This window comes from Planococcus citri, chromosome 1, assembly GCF_950023065.1.
Source record: "Planococcus citri chromosome 1, ihPlaCitr1.1, whole genome shotgun sequence".
In the NCBI taxonomy this organism is placed as follows: domain Eukaryota; kingdom Metazoa; phylum Arthropoda; class Insecta; order Hemiptera; family Pseudococcidae; genus Planococcus; species Planococcus citri.
The window spans coordinates 16,724,366-16,743,728 of NC_088677.1; the positions used below are offsets into that span (position 1 = coordinate 16,724,366).

Consider the following 19,363-nt stretch of genomic DNA (forward strand, 5'->3'; position numbering starts at 1 on the left):
GTACTTAGATTTTCTCATTTGTATTTTATTATATGTATATACTTCGTGCAATAAAGATGTACGTTTATTTCGTCGAGTTATATTTATTCTAGTCAAATGGTATTTTAACGTTTTTAAATGGTTTTTAGAGTTTTATCGAAATACAGAGACTTTTACGTAAAACGCCTAACACGTCTCTCACACTTCGACTCGATTTAACGTAGGTATTTCGTATCCAAAAATTCGAGTACAACAAAAAAATACAAAATGCAATCGCATCTAGCGACTTACAATAATATTTTATTAAGGAAAAAAATTTGGGAAAATTAAGAAAATACGCGGTTCTCGATTAACTCCATACATCGGACGAGTAACGTTTCTGCGATTCCATTTTCTTGACGTAGGTAGCTGCGTCTTTCTCGGTCATGTTGCCTTTTTCTTGGACTACTTTTAGAACGATATTGTGTACGTCTCGGGCCATATTCCTGGCGTCGCCGCAGACGTAAAGGTGGCCGTTGTTTTCGCCTATCACTCGCCATAATTCGTCCGCGTTCTGTGCCAGTTGATGGGTTACGTATAGTTTTTCTTCTTGGTCACGCGAGAACGCGAAATGAACCTGTGAAAAAAAAAAGAACGACATTTAAAAAATTGATCGCCAAGTAATGTTGAAGGGAAAAAACTTCAAAAATTAAAAATAATCAAAATAAAATGACGAGAAAGTAAATAAAAATGAAAGCAAGGCAATAAATCTGAACTAAAAATAAATATTTAAAAAATCAATAATTGATTCAAACAGTAAGAAAAAAAAATTAAAAAGCTAGATTACAAAAAAAAAAAAAAATACAACATGTAAAATTGAACAAAAATCAAGTGAAAAACTAGATTTTCGACCAAAAAAAAAGAAAAGAAAAAAATCTAAATTTGAAAAAAAGAAGACAAAATCAAACAGAATGTAGACGAAAGAAAAATTCAAAATTTATAAATTGATCCCAAAATTAAATACCTTCAATCATACAAATGTTCACAAAAAATGGAGCCAAAAACATGAGAAAACAAGAAATGTAAAACTAATTTGAACAGTGAACACCAGGCATAAAAAAAAACAAGAAATAGGTAAAAATCCAATAAAAAGAGACAACAAATTTCAAACCAAAAATACAGGGAATTTCAAATTTTGAAAAAAAGACGAGATAAATAACCTCTTTTCCATCGCCTCTTTTCCTCTCATTTTCGAACCACTGAAAAAGGCATTTAAAAAATACAATATGTAATCAGCCAAAGAATTAAAATTCCAAATTGATCCAAACATCAAAATATGAAACAGCTTGAATAAAAAACGCTCACTGAAAAATTGAGCTCGAAATCGAATAAAAACGAAACATGAAAATTCGAAGTTTCAAATGAACAAAACACAAAAAGTGATTCAATTTGTCAAACAATGACAAAAAAATAGAAAGATTTTTGTCCAAAAAAAAAATATATATAAATCCAAAAATTAATTTTTACATTAAATACACATAAAGCCCTTTGAATAAATACGTTGAAAAAAAGAAAGAAATTGAATCCAAAAATCCAAAATTTAAAACGAGAAAAAAAGGGACAAAACAAGAATCAAATAAATCACCTAAATTAAGAAAAAAAATTGAGAAAAATTAACGAAAAATATTCACATAAATAAATTTTTAAAATGAAAAAAAGATAAGGAAAAAAATTCATAAATTGATCTAAAAATTAAACAAACTAGTTGAAAGTATTTATAAGAAAATAGAGCGACATTTTTTCTCAAAAAACATGAAAAAAAAATCAACAAAAAAAACAGTAGGTACTTAGGCACTTAATAAAAAATTCAACTTATACTATAAAAAAACCGACAAATTTTGAGCAAAAAGTTCTGATAATTCCAAAATTTAAAACAAGAAAAATAAAAGTACCCCTACTTTTCCAGACTCTTCAAACTACTAAAAAAAAAAAAAAAAAAACTTTCGATCAACAAAAAAAAAAAAAAAAAAAATCAAAATTGATACGAATATCAAAGAAATTGGTTCAAATAGAAAATATTGAATAAAAACGAAACACCAAAATCACCATCACAAAAAAGCATGAAAAATATCAACTGAAGAAAAAACAAGCTGAATTTCCTTCTAATTTTGACAAAAAAAATAAAATTAAAATAATAACACTTTGAACAAGCAAATTTAAAAAAAATAAAAATTTGAAAAGAAAAAGAACATAAAAAATGCACAGAACATGAATTTAAAAAATAATTTGAAAAAGAGAAGATTTAAATTTTAAACAAGATAGAAGTTGAATTGAACGATCAAAACACCAAGTGAAAAAGAGAGAAGGAATTTCCAAACAGTAAACAAGATAATTAGTAAAATCAACATCTTTCGTCCCGCTCCCACCAATTTATTGGAAAAACAGAATATTTTTAATCAAAAAATAAATAAAAGTTCAAAATTGACCCAAATTTCAAGTATGAGATAGAACGTTTCAAGTAAAAACGTTTAGCAAAAAATGTCGAGCCAAAAATTGAAGAAAAAAAAAGTATAAAAAACATCCAAGAAAAGGCACTGAAAATTTTGAATCAATAAAAGACAAAAGCCGACTACATTTTTCAAATATAAATGAAATAAACGAGCAAAAAAAATTCCTACGAGACAAAAAATTTAAAAATTGATCCAAACATAAATCTTTCAATGAACATGTCCATTAAAAAAAAAAGATGGAATCAAAAATTTCAGACGAGAAAAAAATCACGAAAATGGAACAGAATAAAACTTGAAACAAATGAACAAAATATTGTTTACATTGAAAAAAATTGAAAAATATGGAAATTGAATAAACCTTACACACTCACACAAAAGCTCACAAAGAAAAATATAAAATTCGCAAATTAATAAAAATCCAACAAAATAATTTAAGTGAATGAAAAATTTTCAAAAAAACTGAACCAAAAAAAAAAAGAAAAAACCAGCAATAAGAGATGAAAATTATTATACAAAACAAAATTGAAAATAAACAAATGAGAGCCAACAAATTTAGACCAACGATATGAAAAATTTCAAAACTGGAACAAAACAAGTTGACCCCCTTCCCCTCCGACTTCTCAAAGCAACTGAAAAACAGAAAAAAGAAATACTCCATAGTTGGAGAAAAATTGAAATTGATTCAAAATTCATCCAAACATCGAATAAAAATGCTTTGTAGAAAATAGAGCCAAAAATTAAAACATCCATCCAACATCTACTATTCACCTGTCCTAAATTACAGCAAACAAGACTATCTCTCCAAATAGACCCAACTTCAATGATCATCCCAGATAACCCTTCTGAAATCCAAAAATTTATAACCCTACTAAAGAGCATCAACCTGATAAACCAAATCTAAACCCTTCCATCCACGGGTGTAATAATCCAGCAATTATAAACACCCCAAAAAAAAAAAAAAAAAAAAAAAAGCAATGAAAAATTAAATTAAAACAACCTATAAAAATCGTCATAAAAAAAACACCTAAACACTTCAATATATGTAAATCAATCTCTCAAACCAATAAAAAAATTGATTGGGAAAAAACACGAATAAAAACAAAAGGTGATCCAAACATCAAAAAAGACATTTTCAACGCAAACGTTTGGAAAAAAAATAGTAGCATCAAAAATTGAAGACAAAAAAAATACAAGATAAAACAATAAACAAAGAAATTATTGAACAAAAATAACAAAAATTAAAAAATTAAAATTTAACAGAAGACAAAAGCTGACCCAACCTTTCATGACCTTTTAAAAATCTAAAAAAATAATATATTCGACTAAGGGGGGGGGGGGACGAGAAGGTTTGAAAATTGTTCAGCATTAAGCAATTTAATCAAAATAAATAGATAAGTATTTCGTAAATAATAAAAATTGAAAAATAATTTCCAAGAAATAAAAACTTTTATAGGAAGTTAAAAACTGAAAAATATCGCAAAAATTAAACATGAAAAAAAAAGAACTTTGACAAAATCTGAGGCAACAAAAAAGAGGAAATTTTTGTCTTGGAAAAAAAAAATCTTGCACGAAAAATACAAAACATTTTAGTACAATCATTACTGATCTCGTGATATGGATCATGAATTTCTTCACTAATCTGAAATACCATTTTTTTTTTTTTCATAAAAATATTTTTGGATTTTTGGATCTAGCAGTTTGTTAGTTCAACCCCAACGAAATCACAATTTTTTACCTCAAGCTGAATATTAAAACTTGAAAAATGCCTCACACAAAAATCACAAACACTTCATTCAAAACCACCTCAAATTGGACCTTTTCCATATCTCCTGATCATTATTCACGTATTAAAACCAATCAACGATGGAAATAATTAAAATGTACCTTTAAACTTCCATTTTGAATATATTCGTTGATCTCTTCTTCGTAAATGAAATCTTCGCAACGTCTTCTGCATCCGTAATACAAAACGGTTTCACCGACTGGTTTGCCTTCTTTCTTGTTAAGGTCACGTTCCTGAATGAATCCTCGGAAAGGTGCGAAACCAGTACCAGGTCCAATCATAATGATCGGAGTTTGGATTCTCGTTGGTAACCTGCAAAAATAAATTATAAATCAATAAAATAAATAAAATAATATAAATAAATAGTTATCAAAAAAGAAGAAAAATTACGAAACTACTTACTTGAATTGGGATTTACGAATGAACATAGGCACAATAGGAGGATTCGGTTCATTGGGTATTTTGGTAGCTAACCAGCTCGTGGCAACACCTTTAGTAACACGATTCGTCGGAGTGGTATATTCTACCTTGACCGCGGTTATATGCACCGTCGAAGGATACAACTGAAAAATTTCAACGATCACATTATTATCATATTGACACTAATTCAAAAAAAAAAAAAAAATACCTTCGAGCAAAATAATCGACTACTTACTTTCGGCGACGACGAAATCGAATAATAACGAGGTTGAAGTCGAGGAAGCAATTCGCACAAATGATCGATAGCAGGCTTCACCGACGGTAGATCCTCCAAAATATGAATAATGTTACGGTTATCGTCGCCGATCCATTTCGAATACATTTGTTTACCTTCCGGCGACGTACTTGCCATCAATTTCAATAATTCTTGTTCCTAATAAAAAAAAAAAACAGAGAAATTAAATAAGTCAGTTCTTAATTTCATTTCTTAAAATCCTCATTAGAGTAGTTATAGGTGAATAAACGATATCTTACTTTAACATCAGACGCGTATTCGGCCAATTCTTTCAACACATGAGTCCTAGGATTGGACGTAATGTCCAAGTAATACGTGAACGCCGTTCTGTAAGAGCAAGGGCAAGGAAACGGATGCTTCTTGCTTGAATCCTCTGTAGAAGAAAACCATCGCACACAATTATTACAATTAACACTTCATAATAGGTACATATTTTTGTGCATCATGTATCGAGTTATTTTTAAATCTTACCATCGGTATTCGTCAAGGTAATAATGGTATCTAAATTTACGTTCAATAATTCTCCTAATCTGTTCACTAACACGGTATTATTTTCCGGATAAATGGCAGCATGGTCACCTGAAAAAATAAAATCACGATTTAGTCAATTATTACAATTCTGACTCGGGGAAATTCTTAAAAAAAAAAAAAAACAAGATATTTTTAGACTGGAAACAGAAATTTTCATCTTACAAAAAAATAAACACTGATACTGGAAAATCTGACGATAAAAATAATATGTAAATGAAACTCATCACAAACCCTTTCTTCAATTTTATGCTCAAATTTTACCTCTCCAAAAAGCAGGTGGAAATTTAAATCAGTGAAAATTCAAACTATTCTTCCAACGTAAAATTCGGATTATAATATCAAGGCTCGAACTCAATTTTTTCCAGAAGAAAAGTAACTTTGGGAACAAAAAAGTGACAAAATTCGAGAGTAGATGTAAAAGGCAGACTTTGGGCCATTTTGTCATTTCTGGGACTCAATTTGTCCTAAAATCCGCCATAAAATGACCTCCGAATCATTGACTTTTTAGATATGGACTGCTAGCGGTACATAAGCCAATGGTCTTGAACATAGTTCATCAGTTAGTTGAGGTTTGGCTTCTGCACATGCCGGAACTGAAAAATGACGTTGTACCAGGTGATGATGTTATACCTCCCGCACCTCTGTGTAACTGTACCTGGGTGGTATAACGTCACAATAGAGCTGGCGCATGCACAGATCGCAACCCTTGACTTACTATGTTCAAGACAATAGCCGTATGTTAAGCTTATGGGCCGCTAGCAGACCATATCTAAAAAGTCAATGCTCCGAATGCATGTAAAAAAGATCGCGAACTGTATACAGAGATTCGTGTTGAATAAGTTGCCTAACGCGGAGCATACAAAGGCAGAGGTGTGGAACTGTGTTAAACTAGGTAGTTGTTTTCTCTCCCATACCTACTCTCTCGATGCTTTATCTATAGAAAGAAAGAGAGAGTAGGTATGAGAGAGAAAACAACTACCTAGTTTCACACAGGTCCACACCTCTGCCTTTGCATGCTCTGCGTTAGGCAACGTATTCAACACGAGTCTCTATATACAGATGACCCAAAGTCTGCCTTTTACATCTACTCCAGAGCAAAACATTTTAATAGAGACAAAAATCGCCAAAAAACCAGAATATTACAAATTGAATGTTCTATGTAGTTTTCAATTTCAAAAAGTTGAACCGAAAAAGTGAGACTTTTTGTCAATTTTTAGCAAAAGAACACAAGACTAATAATTTTAACAAAAAGAATGATCCTCAGACATTTTCCAGCAAAAACGAGACAATTTAAACACCAAAAAAAAGTAAGACTTTGGTATTTTATACATATACAAAAAAATGGCTATCTTTAGTAAATTTGTTGGACCAGAATTTTTCAGGAATTATTGGCGAAAAAGCGATCTTTTTGGGCAATATCTGGCAAATCCCCTAATAAAACTTCAGTAAAATTAAAAAAAAAAAAAAAAAAAGTAGCAAAAATGTGACGACAGCTTTAGCAAAAGTTAGCAATTTTTGGGGGTTCTTGGCAAAATAAATAAAAATTTCTTGCATTTTTTTCGAAAATTTAGACTTTTTCCTTCGTTAAAAAACGAAACTTTTCAATCGCTAAATGCTAAAAATCCAGAATTTTTGGCAATAAGCAAGACTTTTGGGACAATTTTTGAAGAAAAGTGAAACTTTTTGCAATTTTTTGCAAGAAATTGAGAATTTTGGACATTTTTTGGCAAAAAGCACGGAATTACAATTTCAGCAGAAAGCACAAACTTTTGACAATTATTAGGTACCTATTTCTGAAAAAAAAACAATTTCTGCCAAACAGCAAAACTTTGATAGATTATCAAAAAGAAAAAACTTTTCGAAAATTTCAGGTAAAAAAACGAAAATTTTGATCAATTTTAGGAAAAAAATGAGTTTTTTTGTTTTTTTTTTTTAAATCACAATTTCCCAGCAACTTTGCTAAAAAGCGATAATTTTTGAGAATTTTGGACAAAAAGCAAAACTTTGATAAATTATTAGGAAAACAAACTTTTTTTGAAAATTTCAGGTGAAAAAACGAAAATTTTGAACAATTTTCGGAAAAAAATGAGACTTTTTTGTTTTTGTTTAAATCACAATTTCTTAGAAATTTTGCTAAAAAGCGATAATTTTTGACAATTTTGAGCAAAAAGCCAAACTTTGATAAATTATCAGAAAAAAAAAACTTTTTTTGAAAATTTCAGGTAAAAAAAAGAAAACTTTGAACAACTTTTAAAAAAAATTTAGACTTTTTCGTTTTCTTTCTAAGTCACAATTTCTCAGGAATTTTGCAAACAAACGATAATTTTTGACAATTTTGGGCAAAAAACAAAACTTTGACAATTTTAGCAAAAAGCAGAACTTTTTGGGAAACATTGGCAAAAAAATGGTGCTTTTTGGTGCTTTTTGAGAAAATAGTGACTTTTGGATAATTTTTAGAAAAAAAAGTGAAAATCATCAGCAGTATAGCTAAAAAGAAAAAATATAAATTTTTGTCAAAAAAACATAAATTTAAAATTTAAGTAGCAATTTTTGAAAATTTTTGACAAATAAATGCATAATTTTTTTGTAATTTTTTTTCGAAAAGTGAAACTTTTTTTCTGTAAGTTTTACCAATTTTAGGTAGAAAAACGAAACTTTTCAACTGCTAAAAAGCTTGAATTTTTAGCAATAAGCAAAACTTTCGGACAATTTTTGGAAAAGAGTAAAACTTTTTGAAATTTTTTTCAAGAAACCGAAACTTTTGCACGTTTATTGGCAAAAGCACAAATGACGATTTCTGCAGAAAGCAAAATTTTTGGAAATTATTTATAAAAAAGCCAATTTTTGGCAAATAGCAGGGACTATTTGCTACTTTTTGACAAATCAGTGACTTTTGGATCGTTTTTAAAAAACAAGTACTTTTTGGTCATTTTTTGGCAACTTGATTGAAAAAACAAGAAATTTTCAATTCAAAAAACTACATATAAGTTTTGGGAATTTTGGTTAAAGACTTTTTGAATTTTTTTTCAAAACAGCAATTTTTAGTAATTATGCTAAAAAAACAGAATTTTCATCAATTTTTGAAAAAGCTATTATTTTAAACAATTTTCGGCAAAAAGCAAGACTGACAATTTTAACAAAAAGTGGGACTTTTCTTCAATTAGATATTGACAAAAAAATGATACTTTTTTTCAATCTTGGTAAAAAAAAAATTTCAATTTTTCATATAAAAAGCGCAAGACTTCTGAGTAATTTTTGGGAAAAAAAATTCAGACTTTTTAGAATTTTCACCATCAAAATTAATAAAATATTCAATCAAGTTAGCCGTTATTTTTGTTTCACACAGAAGAAATAATCGATTTCATCAGTTCAAATTGAAAATGTCTACTACATACATACGAGTATCAATCACAATGGAAATCAAATGAGAAACCGAGATGATTATTTTTCCAATTATCAAACAATTCATTAAGTAAACGAAATTTCGACAAAATACAAAAAAACTTGTATCGATAACCGGTATTTTTTTTTTTGTTCGAATTTCCTCTATCGCCTAATCGGAGCATTTTTCAATAACTGAATCAAATTAATTTTTAACGAGATGATATCAATTAAGTATTATTCACGCGAGGCGAGTGATATGTACGAGTATGTATTATTGAATTAAGTATTATCAAAATTCGAAAATTTCCATTTCGATTGTCAATTTCCTAATATAAATTTTGGCGACCTCGACAGTATCGAATTCATACTTTCACCTCTTCTCACTTCTCTCTCATCGCATACTTGGTCAATTTGAAGGAGAAAATGTAAATTGGCAATTTCGAAATTTTCCATCGATTTTGACCAATTTACGTTATGCAATATGCATAATCCAACTTACCCCAAACAAAACAAAACAAAAGTAATCTACGAGTACAAAATTATCCTACCAAGATCAACTCACCAGAATCGTATCTCATCTTAGATCCTTCGATATCGAATTCGATATGCATACATGATCGATCGCCCGACTTGTGCAACTCCCTGTTCACTTTGACCGTACTCAAGAACGGATTTTTCGCATCAAATGGCCTGTAAACCGATCAAAAAAAGCAAAGAATAAAATTATCGCTCGAATATATATAGAAATATACATATTATCAAGTATGGGTCACGTTGCCAGCTTATAATCGTACAGTCGTACACATTAAACTTTGTACATGTTCCATACGCTGCTGCTCAGCTGCTACGCTTCGAAAAATGCGACCAGATAGACGCTATCGCGTTTTAAAAATTCAGCAAAATGAAAAAAAAAATCAGGCACGTACACGTACAGTGAATATTGTGACCCTGCTCATCGTATAATGCAATATACGTATAATGTATTGTACTTACGGCCTTTGATTTTTGAATGAATTAATTCTGGCTACTTCGCCGGTATATACTCGATCTAAATCGACGTCCGTGTGTTCGGTTAATTTATACTGGCGTATGCTGACGTCGTCTCCGGTGCTCTCGATGCCGAAGTATTCGCAAACCGCTGGCCAGAATTTATCCTTCCATGTGATAAAATCGTCTTCGATGCTGCAATTGTGGAGCAAAAAATACATTAGTGCAAATAAAAATCAATTCTACACTAAATATGATTTGGGCTAAAAGAAATTAAATGTATTTTAAATTATACAAGGGACTCTCCTGGTTCAAATTCATCGTCAATTTTTACTCTTTTATTTGAATCGTTATGAAATCAGGAATAAAATAATATTATAAAATATTGATCAATTTTAAACAAATTTTGAGTAGAGTGAAAATTTGTAATAATTACGATACCTATTTTGAATTCATAAATTTTCACGTTCGTTTCCAATATTTTTCACAAACTTGGAGAAAAATTTCTGACTGAAAAACTAATAATTGATCGCATTTTGACAATTTTTCGTAATCTTTGAAGATCATTACTCATTAGATGGATTAAATCAATTTTTCATAATTTTTCGCCACTTTTGTCGTTTCAATTCACACCTTTCTCAGAATTTTCAAACTTTATGGAATCAATTTCACTGAAATTCAGTAAATTTTCAATTTCACCATTCTTCCAAAATTGTGGGAATTTTTGATTTCAAATTTATACAATTCTGATGATATTCCACGAAAAATGATTAGATCTGATTCAATTTGATCGAACCAGGTTAGATCAGATCAGGTCTGATCCGGATATTTGATAATTTTTTCTTGAATCAGTGACTTTTGTCGTAGAAAAATTAACCCAAAGAGAAAATTTTTATCTCATGTAAGGGAATTTCAAAAAAAAAAAAAAAAGAGGAAGATGATTTTGAATCCACTGAATTTGGAGATATAAAATCACATCATCAAAATACAACATTTTCCTTTCCTCTCCTTCCCCTCTATTTACTGCAAAAAAAGGGGAATAAAATAGAGCTGAGATCAAAAATTTTTGAATAAGTAACTACGTGATTTTACATATCAAATGAACCAAATTCAACATTATTATTTTGTCTACCAGTTAATTTTTTCACCATTTTCCTCCCCCCTCCTCAACTCATTTATTGTTGAAAAGTCGGAGTAGAGAAAAAGGAAAGAGGGATGAGGCAATTTCGGGGAAGAGGGGGGGGGGTGAGACTGAAATTTTCTCAATTTTTTCGCCAGATTTTCTTAACTTATTAGCTCAGATCCTTCTCTCCCCTCCCAGATTTTTCCACTCATTTGATAGAATGTGGTTTGAACAAATTTTGAAAGGAAAGGTGGAAAGAAAAATGTTAAATTTTAATTTTATCAAAAAACATGAATATTTTATATAAAAAATTTGAATTTTTCTATTCTTTTGATTGTGTTTCCAATATTTCCCAAGATGATTTTTCTACTCTTGAAAATTTTTGAAAAATTTGTGAGAAGTCAAAGTTGATTTTCATGGCTTTAAAATTTTTATTTTTCAAGAAATTAACATTTTCAAAAATAAGAATAAGACTCGAGCGAAGTGAGAGCAAAAGCTTTCAAAATTTACAATTATTCATTTTTTTCAGGAAAAATTTCATGTTTTCAAAAAGAACCAATTTTGTCAAAAATTAGAAATCATTTACAAATTTTCGACAAAAAATAGACATTTTTTCTATAATATTTCAGCTAAAGAGGACTTTTTGGCAGCTTTTACTGGAATGAAGAGATTTTATTCTGGAAAATTTCAAGTAAAACATTATTTTTGATGTGATTTGATCAGAGCATGGAAAAAGAAAACGATTTGACCCAGTCGAAGCGAGGGCGAATGCTCTTGAAAATATATAATTCAAGAAGTAAAAACCAACTGTTTTTGGTAATTCTTTGATTTTTCCAACTTACACAAATTTTTTCCAATCCATTATCCGATTAATCCCAAAAATTCCTAACATTTTTCTGTCTGAAGGGGGAGGGAGGCGAGACATATTCTTCCTCTCCCCCCCCCCCCTTGGCACGCCTCAACGAGAAGGAAGAAGGAAAATTCTGATTCGGCGAGGAAAGAAGTAGAGAAAGAATTAAATTTTCGTGCTTTCTTTCAAATTTTATTTACAAAAAATTGAAAAAAAAACTTGTGCAAAAAAAAGTTAACAAAAGTGACTTTTTAATAATTTAAAAAAAAAACTTTTGGTGAAAAAAAAGCGACCGATGAGTTGCTCAAAAAATGACTATGAATCATGTCTGGTTCATTTTTGGCCCCTTTTGTATTCATTCAGTCATTTTTTTCTGGTGAATTTAGAAAAAGTTCATGTGTACAACAAATTTTTATGATTCTCAAAGAGGGGAAAATTGGATCTCATCAGATCAAGAAATAAATATTCCAAATTTTGATCTCTTTAATAATTAAATTTGGGAAAAGAGGGAAGAGATTATAAGAAAGAGTGGAATTTTAACATTGAAATGAGATGCTCAAATGTCATTTTCATCTTAAAATTCCAAAATTGAAATTTCAACAAATTTCCAAAATTTTTATACACTCTTGTTCTCTAGAAAAATTCAAAATCGTAATTTTTTCAAATTCACGAGCATAAAAATTTCGTCGGCTGCCAAAATTTCCAAAAATTCCAGTTTTTCATTAAACTTTTTTCCTAAATCTAAAAATTTTAAAATTAAAACAACCTTGAAATTTTACGTACCCCATTTCGTTCCAATTTTGTCATAATGAGACAATTTTTTCTCGTCACTCGTCAAAGTCAAAATATCAAGTGTTTTTAAATTTTTCCTTCTTAGATCCAAAAAAATTGAAGAGGACAGACTTGGGAAAATTTTAAAGAGCTGCATTTCATATAGTTTAAGTAAGCAAATGTCTAACAAGTTCCCCTTTCATTTTCCTCTGAGTCTGAATCTTTAATTAATTTGGTTTTAGGAAATCAACATTAATCGTTTTGAAGAAATCATTGAATGTTTCATTTCCAAAGAGAGCGATGACTCAAATTCAGGACTAATCGTTTTCAGAAATATTCGAATAAGTTTCTGTGGAAAGTTTCATTTTGAAAAAAATTTCATCTGATAACGTTAATTAATGAGCAATTTCATAAACAAAAGCAAAAAAGAAATTTTTTCAAGGCTTTTTTGATAAACCAATCATTCAAAATGAAATATTTTTCATTGTGGCCAAAAACAAATGTACCTAATGGTTTTATACAAAAAAAAAAATATGTACAATCTCAAGATTTCCCCTGGGAGTTTACGCACCCTCTCCACTGGATGCAGCTCAAGTGAACTACCAAAGTTGACAGAAAAATTTGTAAACTTACTTGGCATCATCATCACCCAATCCCATCTCGTACACTCGAGTCGCTCCTAATTCTTCTAATTTCTTATCAACTTTGATGGCAACTTCGTTGTAATGCTCGTAGGTTTTATTACCGAGTCCAAACACCTGAAATTAAACATTGTAACGTCGTTAAACGATCATCGTACTATAAACATGAAAAATTTTAATTATTCCTAGTTTGGGGAATTTACAGTAGGTCTAGGTATAGTAGGTACGTAATACGTCCTAGACTCATAATACGTAGCATACAATGTACATATTCGTTCGACATTTTGGCCATCCACTGCTGACCTCCGACTACAACAAGTGGCATTTAAAACCGCTCGCCTTGATTAATTACACAGAGGTCGCCGGTATACTCTCCTTCTCAGTTTGCACAACATGCTGTTATTTGATGGAATATCCGCGACCATTTTTTCATAAAAATTTTCAAATATACCACCAATTTAATTCAAATATTTGCTTTTAAAAAATATATAACGAAAGATAATAACTTCGGTCAAGTGTAATCGGAAGCAATAAGTACCATGGAAAACCTCTCGACCATACTGATAATATTGCTTTCGTACGTGTTCACGACGTACGTGTTCCTTACCTACTCGTATTAAACGCCAGCCAGCACCAAATTGCGCAATATGTACTCGTATTTTTCGAACTAATTTCTACTCTATCTGTACTCGAGTACTTCATTTTTATTTTTCTACTATAATTGTCATTCATTAAGTGCCCACTTGTCGAGAATTAACGGTTCAAAGTGGTGTAACATTACACACTGACGAATAAGCTTATATTTTCATACGGTAAGTTGCAATATAAAAAAGCTCAGTGCACGTGTTCCAAAAATGTATTATCGGCGCTTGGTTTGTCACGTACAAGGAGCTAATGTCACGAAAATTGATATTTTTCGAGGGGCTAATTTCGACAATTCGAGAGAAATGCAAATTTACGATTCATCATCGATCTAATTATAAATTAATAAAGAGATCGTCACTCAATTTAATATCGAAATGATGGAAAATTAGAGCAAAATTAGTCCAATATGATGAATCAATTTCAAAATTCTTCAAAATTTATCAAAAATTAATCTAAAAAATGATAATTTTGAATAAATCACGTTCAACTGATTGACTTTTCTCGATTCCAAATATGTATTTATTACCACTTTTTTAAAGAATAATCTCGAAAATAATCATTTGAAAAAATCAAGTTAAATTTTCATGACTATGAAACCATTTTCCAAGAATTTTTTCGGGTCAATTTTTATAATGGTTTTCTAAAAAAATGAATACTTTGAGGTTTTCCGGAAAAAGGGGAGGGTGAGGGGAAAGATTAAAAGAAATCAAAAAATCGCATATTTTAGAAAAATTTTCTAAATTTTTCCCTTCAAATTTTTACAATATTTTGTCCTGTTTTTCGAGACATTTTGGACTTTTTCAAGAAACTGCAAAATTATAAACTTTTGTGAAATTTGGAAAAAAAGTTCACCCAAAGCGAGAAGTTTAGACAGACGATTTTCTTCAAATCGAGGAATGCATGCAGGAGTGATCCCAAATGATGAAAAAATTATCGAAATGGACAAAGCTGAATCGCGAAAGCATCACCAATCAATTTCAACTGCTGAAATGTAGGTATTTTTAGATTTTTTGGTCAATTTTTGAAAATCAGGTTTTGGTCAAAAACTCGAAAAAAAATCATAATTTTATCGAAATTATCTAGAAAGTTGAAATTCACCACGTACCCTATTTTTGACCCTCCAAATCGATTGGAAATGGTTTTGACCCGGATTGTGCAGTTCTGGAGCCTCCAGCAGATTTCTGAGAGTTAAATTTTCCCAAAATTTAACCCAAATTTTACCCAATGAAGTTGGAAACCCAAATTTCACTCTGAACCCGTAATTTAAACACTTCGAGTTGAATGGAGAAAGTATCAAAAGTCATGCTGGAGCCTCCAGCAGCCCTATTTTGGAAATTCCAGTTTTCGAAAAAAATCATCATTTAAAAATCAAACTCGGGTCAAGAAAAAAAATCAAAATTTAGCAAAATTCACCTATAAAAAGCAGAATTTGGTATTCAACCTATTTGCGACCCCCTGAATTGACTGGAAGTAGTTTAAAAATCATTTTGAGCAACTCTGGAGCCTCCAGCAGATTTTTGAAAGCTGGTATTTGCTAAAAAAATATACCCAATACAGTTTATTGGAAATACTTCAAACCCATGAGTTCAGCATTTTGAGTAGATTGGAGGTGATTTCAAGAAGTTCTGGAGCTTCCAGCCATATTTTGAAAATTCCAGTTTTTGAAAAACATCTAAAAAATCAGTGACTAAGTAACGCCAAACAAGTTTATAATATGCTCAAGTTGTTTTGGACGTTATAAATATGACACTTTTTGAAAATTTGGAGTTTTCAAAAATGACTGGAGGCTCCAGAACTGTTTGAAACCACCTTCAATTGACTCAAAATGTTGAAAATGGCGTAGAAAGAGAATTTTAGCTCGGTTAAGGTTAAATTTTGAAAAAATCTCAACTTTCAAAAATCTGCTGGAGGCTCCAGAACTGCTTGAAACGGTTCAAACCCGTTTGAAAATAATGTAGTATGTCGACTATTTTTGAATATCTTGGGATCGCACTTCAAAAATTCTGGAGTAATTGAAAATCACACTCGAGGATTTACAATGGTCTGGAAAAGGTAAAATTTGAGGAGGGATGGAGGGAGCAGTCATTTTAGGTCAATTTTGGATTTTTCAAAATTCATTTTGGTCAGCTGAATTTTTGGTTATGGGAGTTTCAGACCATGTTCTTCTCAAAAGTCGTGGCCTTGTTCACAACGAAGACATTATTTTCACAGTTTTACAGAAATTTTCATAGAGAAGAAATTAAGATGAAAATCATGCATTTTTGCCCTTTTTTTTGCGACCTTAATGACTCTCAAATCTTACGATATTTTACACATCTACAATAATTACAATCACATTTGACGTCAGCTCAACTGAATAAAGTTGGTCATACTTTATTAAACAGCATGCGACGAACTGTTCCCTATAATTATATATTTTTGTCCCTTATATTTCGTAACTATACGTAAGTACAAAATCACCGTAATTTTAACCATTGTTAAAAATTGTCATCATGTAGCCGACTATACTTGAACGCCATTAACACTGAACAGACAGAGGGGACATTAGTACACAAACATGTGTAACAGACATGAGACAAAATACGAGTATCATCTTCTCTGAACCTGAACCATCCCATACAGTCCCTCATTTGGCCCATCTACTACCACTCTGACCTTGATTCGACACCATATCATATCACAAACACTGCAATACATCTCTTCAACAACTTCATAATACAGATGAAAAACACATTAGGTTTAGGTACCCTACATGTGATCAATCTAGGATGAAAAATATACTCCAAACGTAAGCTCTCTACTCTTCTATTTCATCCCTCATAACAACGCTGATAAATTTATAAAAAGGTAAAGGTTATTAGAACTAGATCAATAGACACGACTATCGACTAAATAGGTTTCCCATGTACGAACATTGTACACTTGTGTCTATGTAAACAAACACTTTCACTTACCGAGTATCTTAATCCAGTCAAATCGGCGTTGCCATTATGTAACCATTCAAAGAAATCCATAGCGTTATCGGTGGGATCACCTTCGCCATAGGTCGCTAAACAGAAGACCGCCAACGAATTATTAATCTCTTTTAAACGTGTTAATTCTTCCTGAAATTAATTTCAATTGTTTAGTACAACAACGTCAATAAAAAAATTTATACACTATTTAAATTCTAGAATATTATTATCTATCTAAGTGTATAGGGTCGATTTTCATTGTTATCAACCTGTACAATTCGAAAATAACAATAAAAATGTCGATGGAAGGTCAACGTGTGGTTTAGGGTTGAAAAAGATGTAATTTTTAAGAAAAATGCAAAAACTTCAATCAGAAAATCTGAAATTTGAGGCATTCCTCTTCCTCAGATTTTGAAATTAATGGTATTTTCGAACTCAGCGGGGTTCAATCATGTGGAATTGACACCAATATCGCCCCCTTAGCCCCATTTTGATAAATGATGAATTGAACCCCCCTCCCAAATCACCCCCTTCCCCTTCTATGGGACTTGGCAATTGCCTCTCGGGCTTAAAAATTTTATTTTGGTGTCCTTGTTTTTTAGTGTGCGTAGCACACTATTGGTTTCGCTTTGAGAAATGAAATTTTATTGGAACTGAATGTTCTCTTAAGCTATCCAACCGTTTTTTGTACCTATTGGACACCATTTGAGAATCATTAAGGCGGAGGGAATAGATTAATTTTCATTCAATTCGGATGGGTAATTGCTGAGTAATTGCAATTTTAGTTCATTATTTTAATGCATTAAATCCTAAAAAAGGGAAAAGGGGACTTGTAGAACACCTGCCGCTCATTGTACCCTGCTATACCCCCAGTCTATTCCATCACCAGCTGTGTTTCATTGTACCCTGTTACACCCCCTGTCTGTTAGCGGTAAATTCCAAGTGGGTGTGGTTTGGTGGGGCGTTTACCAAACAAATATATTATTTTAATGCCCTAACCCTCGTAGCAAAGTTGTGGCTGAGTGGTTAGGGCATGTAGGTAGGAATAGGAAATTTAGGGACCCAGGTTCGAGTCCCCGTGAGGTAAGTAGGTAGGTGACGGATTTTTCGTAGGAAAATTGGATAGGTAAATGCTTTGGAGTTGCTATGTAGTACATGGTAATGGGGCAAAAATAATGCTGAAACTGAGTTATGAATTATGATATCATTTGCTAACTAAAAATTCATTTCATTAATTTTTTGTCTACCTATAACCATAAGTATAAAGTAAGAATTACTTGACATGAATAATTTTTAACTTTTTACTTATAATTTAAAAATTACTTCAAAATGAGAAATTAAACTAATTTTTGTACAATTGAAACATGTAATTTTTATTATCATGATTTAGTAAAAATTATTAAAACAAAATGATTTTTACTATTGGTACCTATAGCAAAATTTATTAAAATGATAAGTTTTACTATACGATTACAGTAAAAATTATTGAATGGGATCTGGTACTTACATAATTGTGAGTATTTAGTTAAATTTTTTTGTAAAAATTACCCATTTTTTCGTGTAATAGGCAATGCAAATTCTTAACATAGGTATTTTATAAGATTTAATTCTTAATTTAGAATAAAAAGCAAGTTCTGAAAATTGGTTTGAAAATTTATATAATATGAAAATTTGTATTTAGAGACGCTGAGAATTCCAAAAATTGATTAAAAGTTCTGTAAGTTGCAGATAATGTGAACTTGGAAAATTATATGAAATAAGTATTGTAAAATATTTATGAAGAAGATGAGAATTCTGAAAAATTGGAGGCAATGTGAATTCCAAAAATTGAGTAAACGTTTTACAATTTGTGGACAATATGAACTTGAAAATTGAATTTGAAATTTTTTAATTTAAAGACAATAAGAATTCTGAAAAATTATTCAAAATTTGACTATTTAGAGGCAATGTGAATTCTAAAAATTGATTGCAAATTTCCTAACTCAGCAGCAATGCAAAATTCTGAAAATTTATTGAAAACTTTATGAAATTGTAGCGATGGGGAATTCGGGAAATCGATTTGAAATTTTGTAAATTTTAAAACAATGCAAACTATGAAAAACTACTAGAAATTTCTTAATTTAGAAGCAATACAAGCTTATAAATTATTCTGAAATACCTATTGTAATTTGGAAAATATGAAAACACTGAAAAACAATTATTATTTTGAAGCAGTGAGAGTTTCAAAAATTCTCATCACTGTGACATGGTTGATTCACTTATGCACTATCTAGATGTAATAACGGTTATAGCTGTAGAAAAGGCAGCTAGCTCAACAAATTTCAAAGCTTTTAAATAATGTCAAAAATAAGGTCTAAACTCAATTTCATGTTTCTACCTAAAACCGAGCAAATTTCGACTTTCCAACTCCATTTCGTAAAATTCCATGGAAATTTCGAGAATTGAAAATCTGCTGGAGGCTCCAGTATAATTTCCAAATCATCGCTGAAGGCTCCAAAACGATTTGAAATC

The 19,363-nt window shown here is 30.6% G+C and overlaps 1 protein-coding gene across 2 annotated transcripts in view; it reads right to left on the reverse strand.

Annotated features, from left to right (window-relative positions):
* Positions 1–240: 240 nt before the first annotated feature.
* Positions 241–19,363, reverse strand: part of LOC135849169 (NADPH--cytochrome P450 reductase) — a 64,127-nt gene continuing 45,004 nt past the window's right edge. For both annotated transcript variants that reach the window (XM_065369448.1, XM_065369458.1), the window contains exons 4-13: positions 16,853–17,002; positions 13,246–13,370; positions 9,875–10,063; positions 9,444–9,571; positions 5,438–5,545; positions 5,206–5,339; positions 4,907–5,104; positions 4,654–4,814; positions 4,353–4,563; positions 241–595 (exon numbers count right to left, since the gene is read on the reverse strand). In XM_065369448.1, the coding sequence (XP_065225520.1) occupies positions 329–595; positions 4,353–4,563; positions 4,654–4,814; positions 4,907–5,104; positions 5,206–5,339; positions 5,438–5,545; positions 9,444–9,571; positions 9,875–10,063; positions 13,246–13,370; positions 16,853–17,002 (1,671 nt within the window). In that variant the 3' untranslated portion in view covers positions 241–328. The remainder of the gene's footprint in view (positions 596–4,352; positions 4,564–4,653; positions 4,815–4,906; positions 5,105–5,205; positions 5,340–5,437; positions 5,546–9,443; positions 9,572–9,874; positions 10,064–13,245; positions 13,371–16,852; positions 17,003–19,363) is intronic.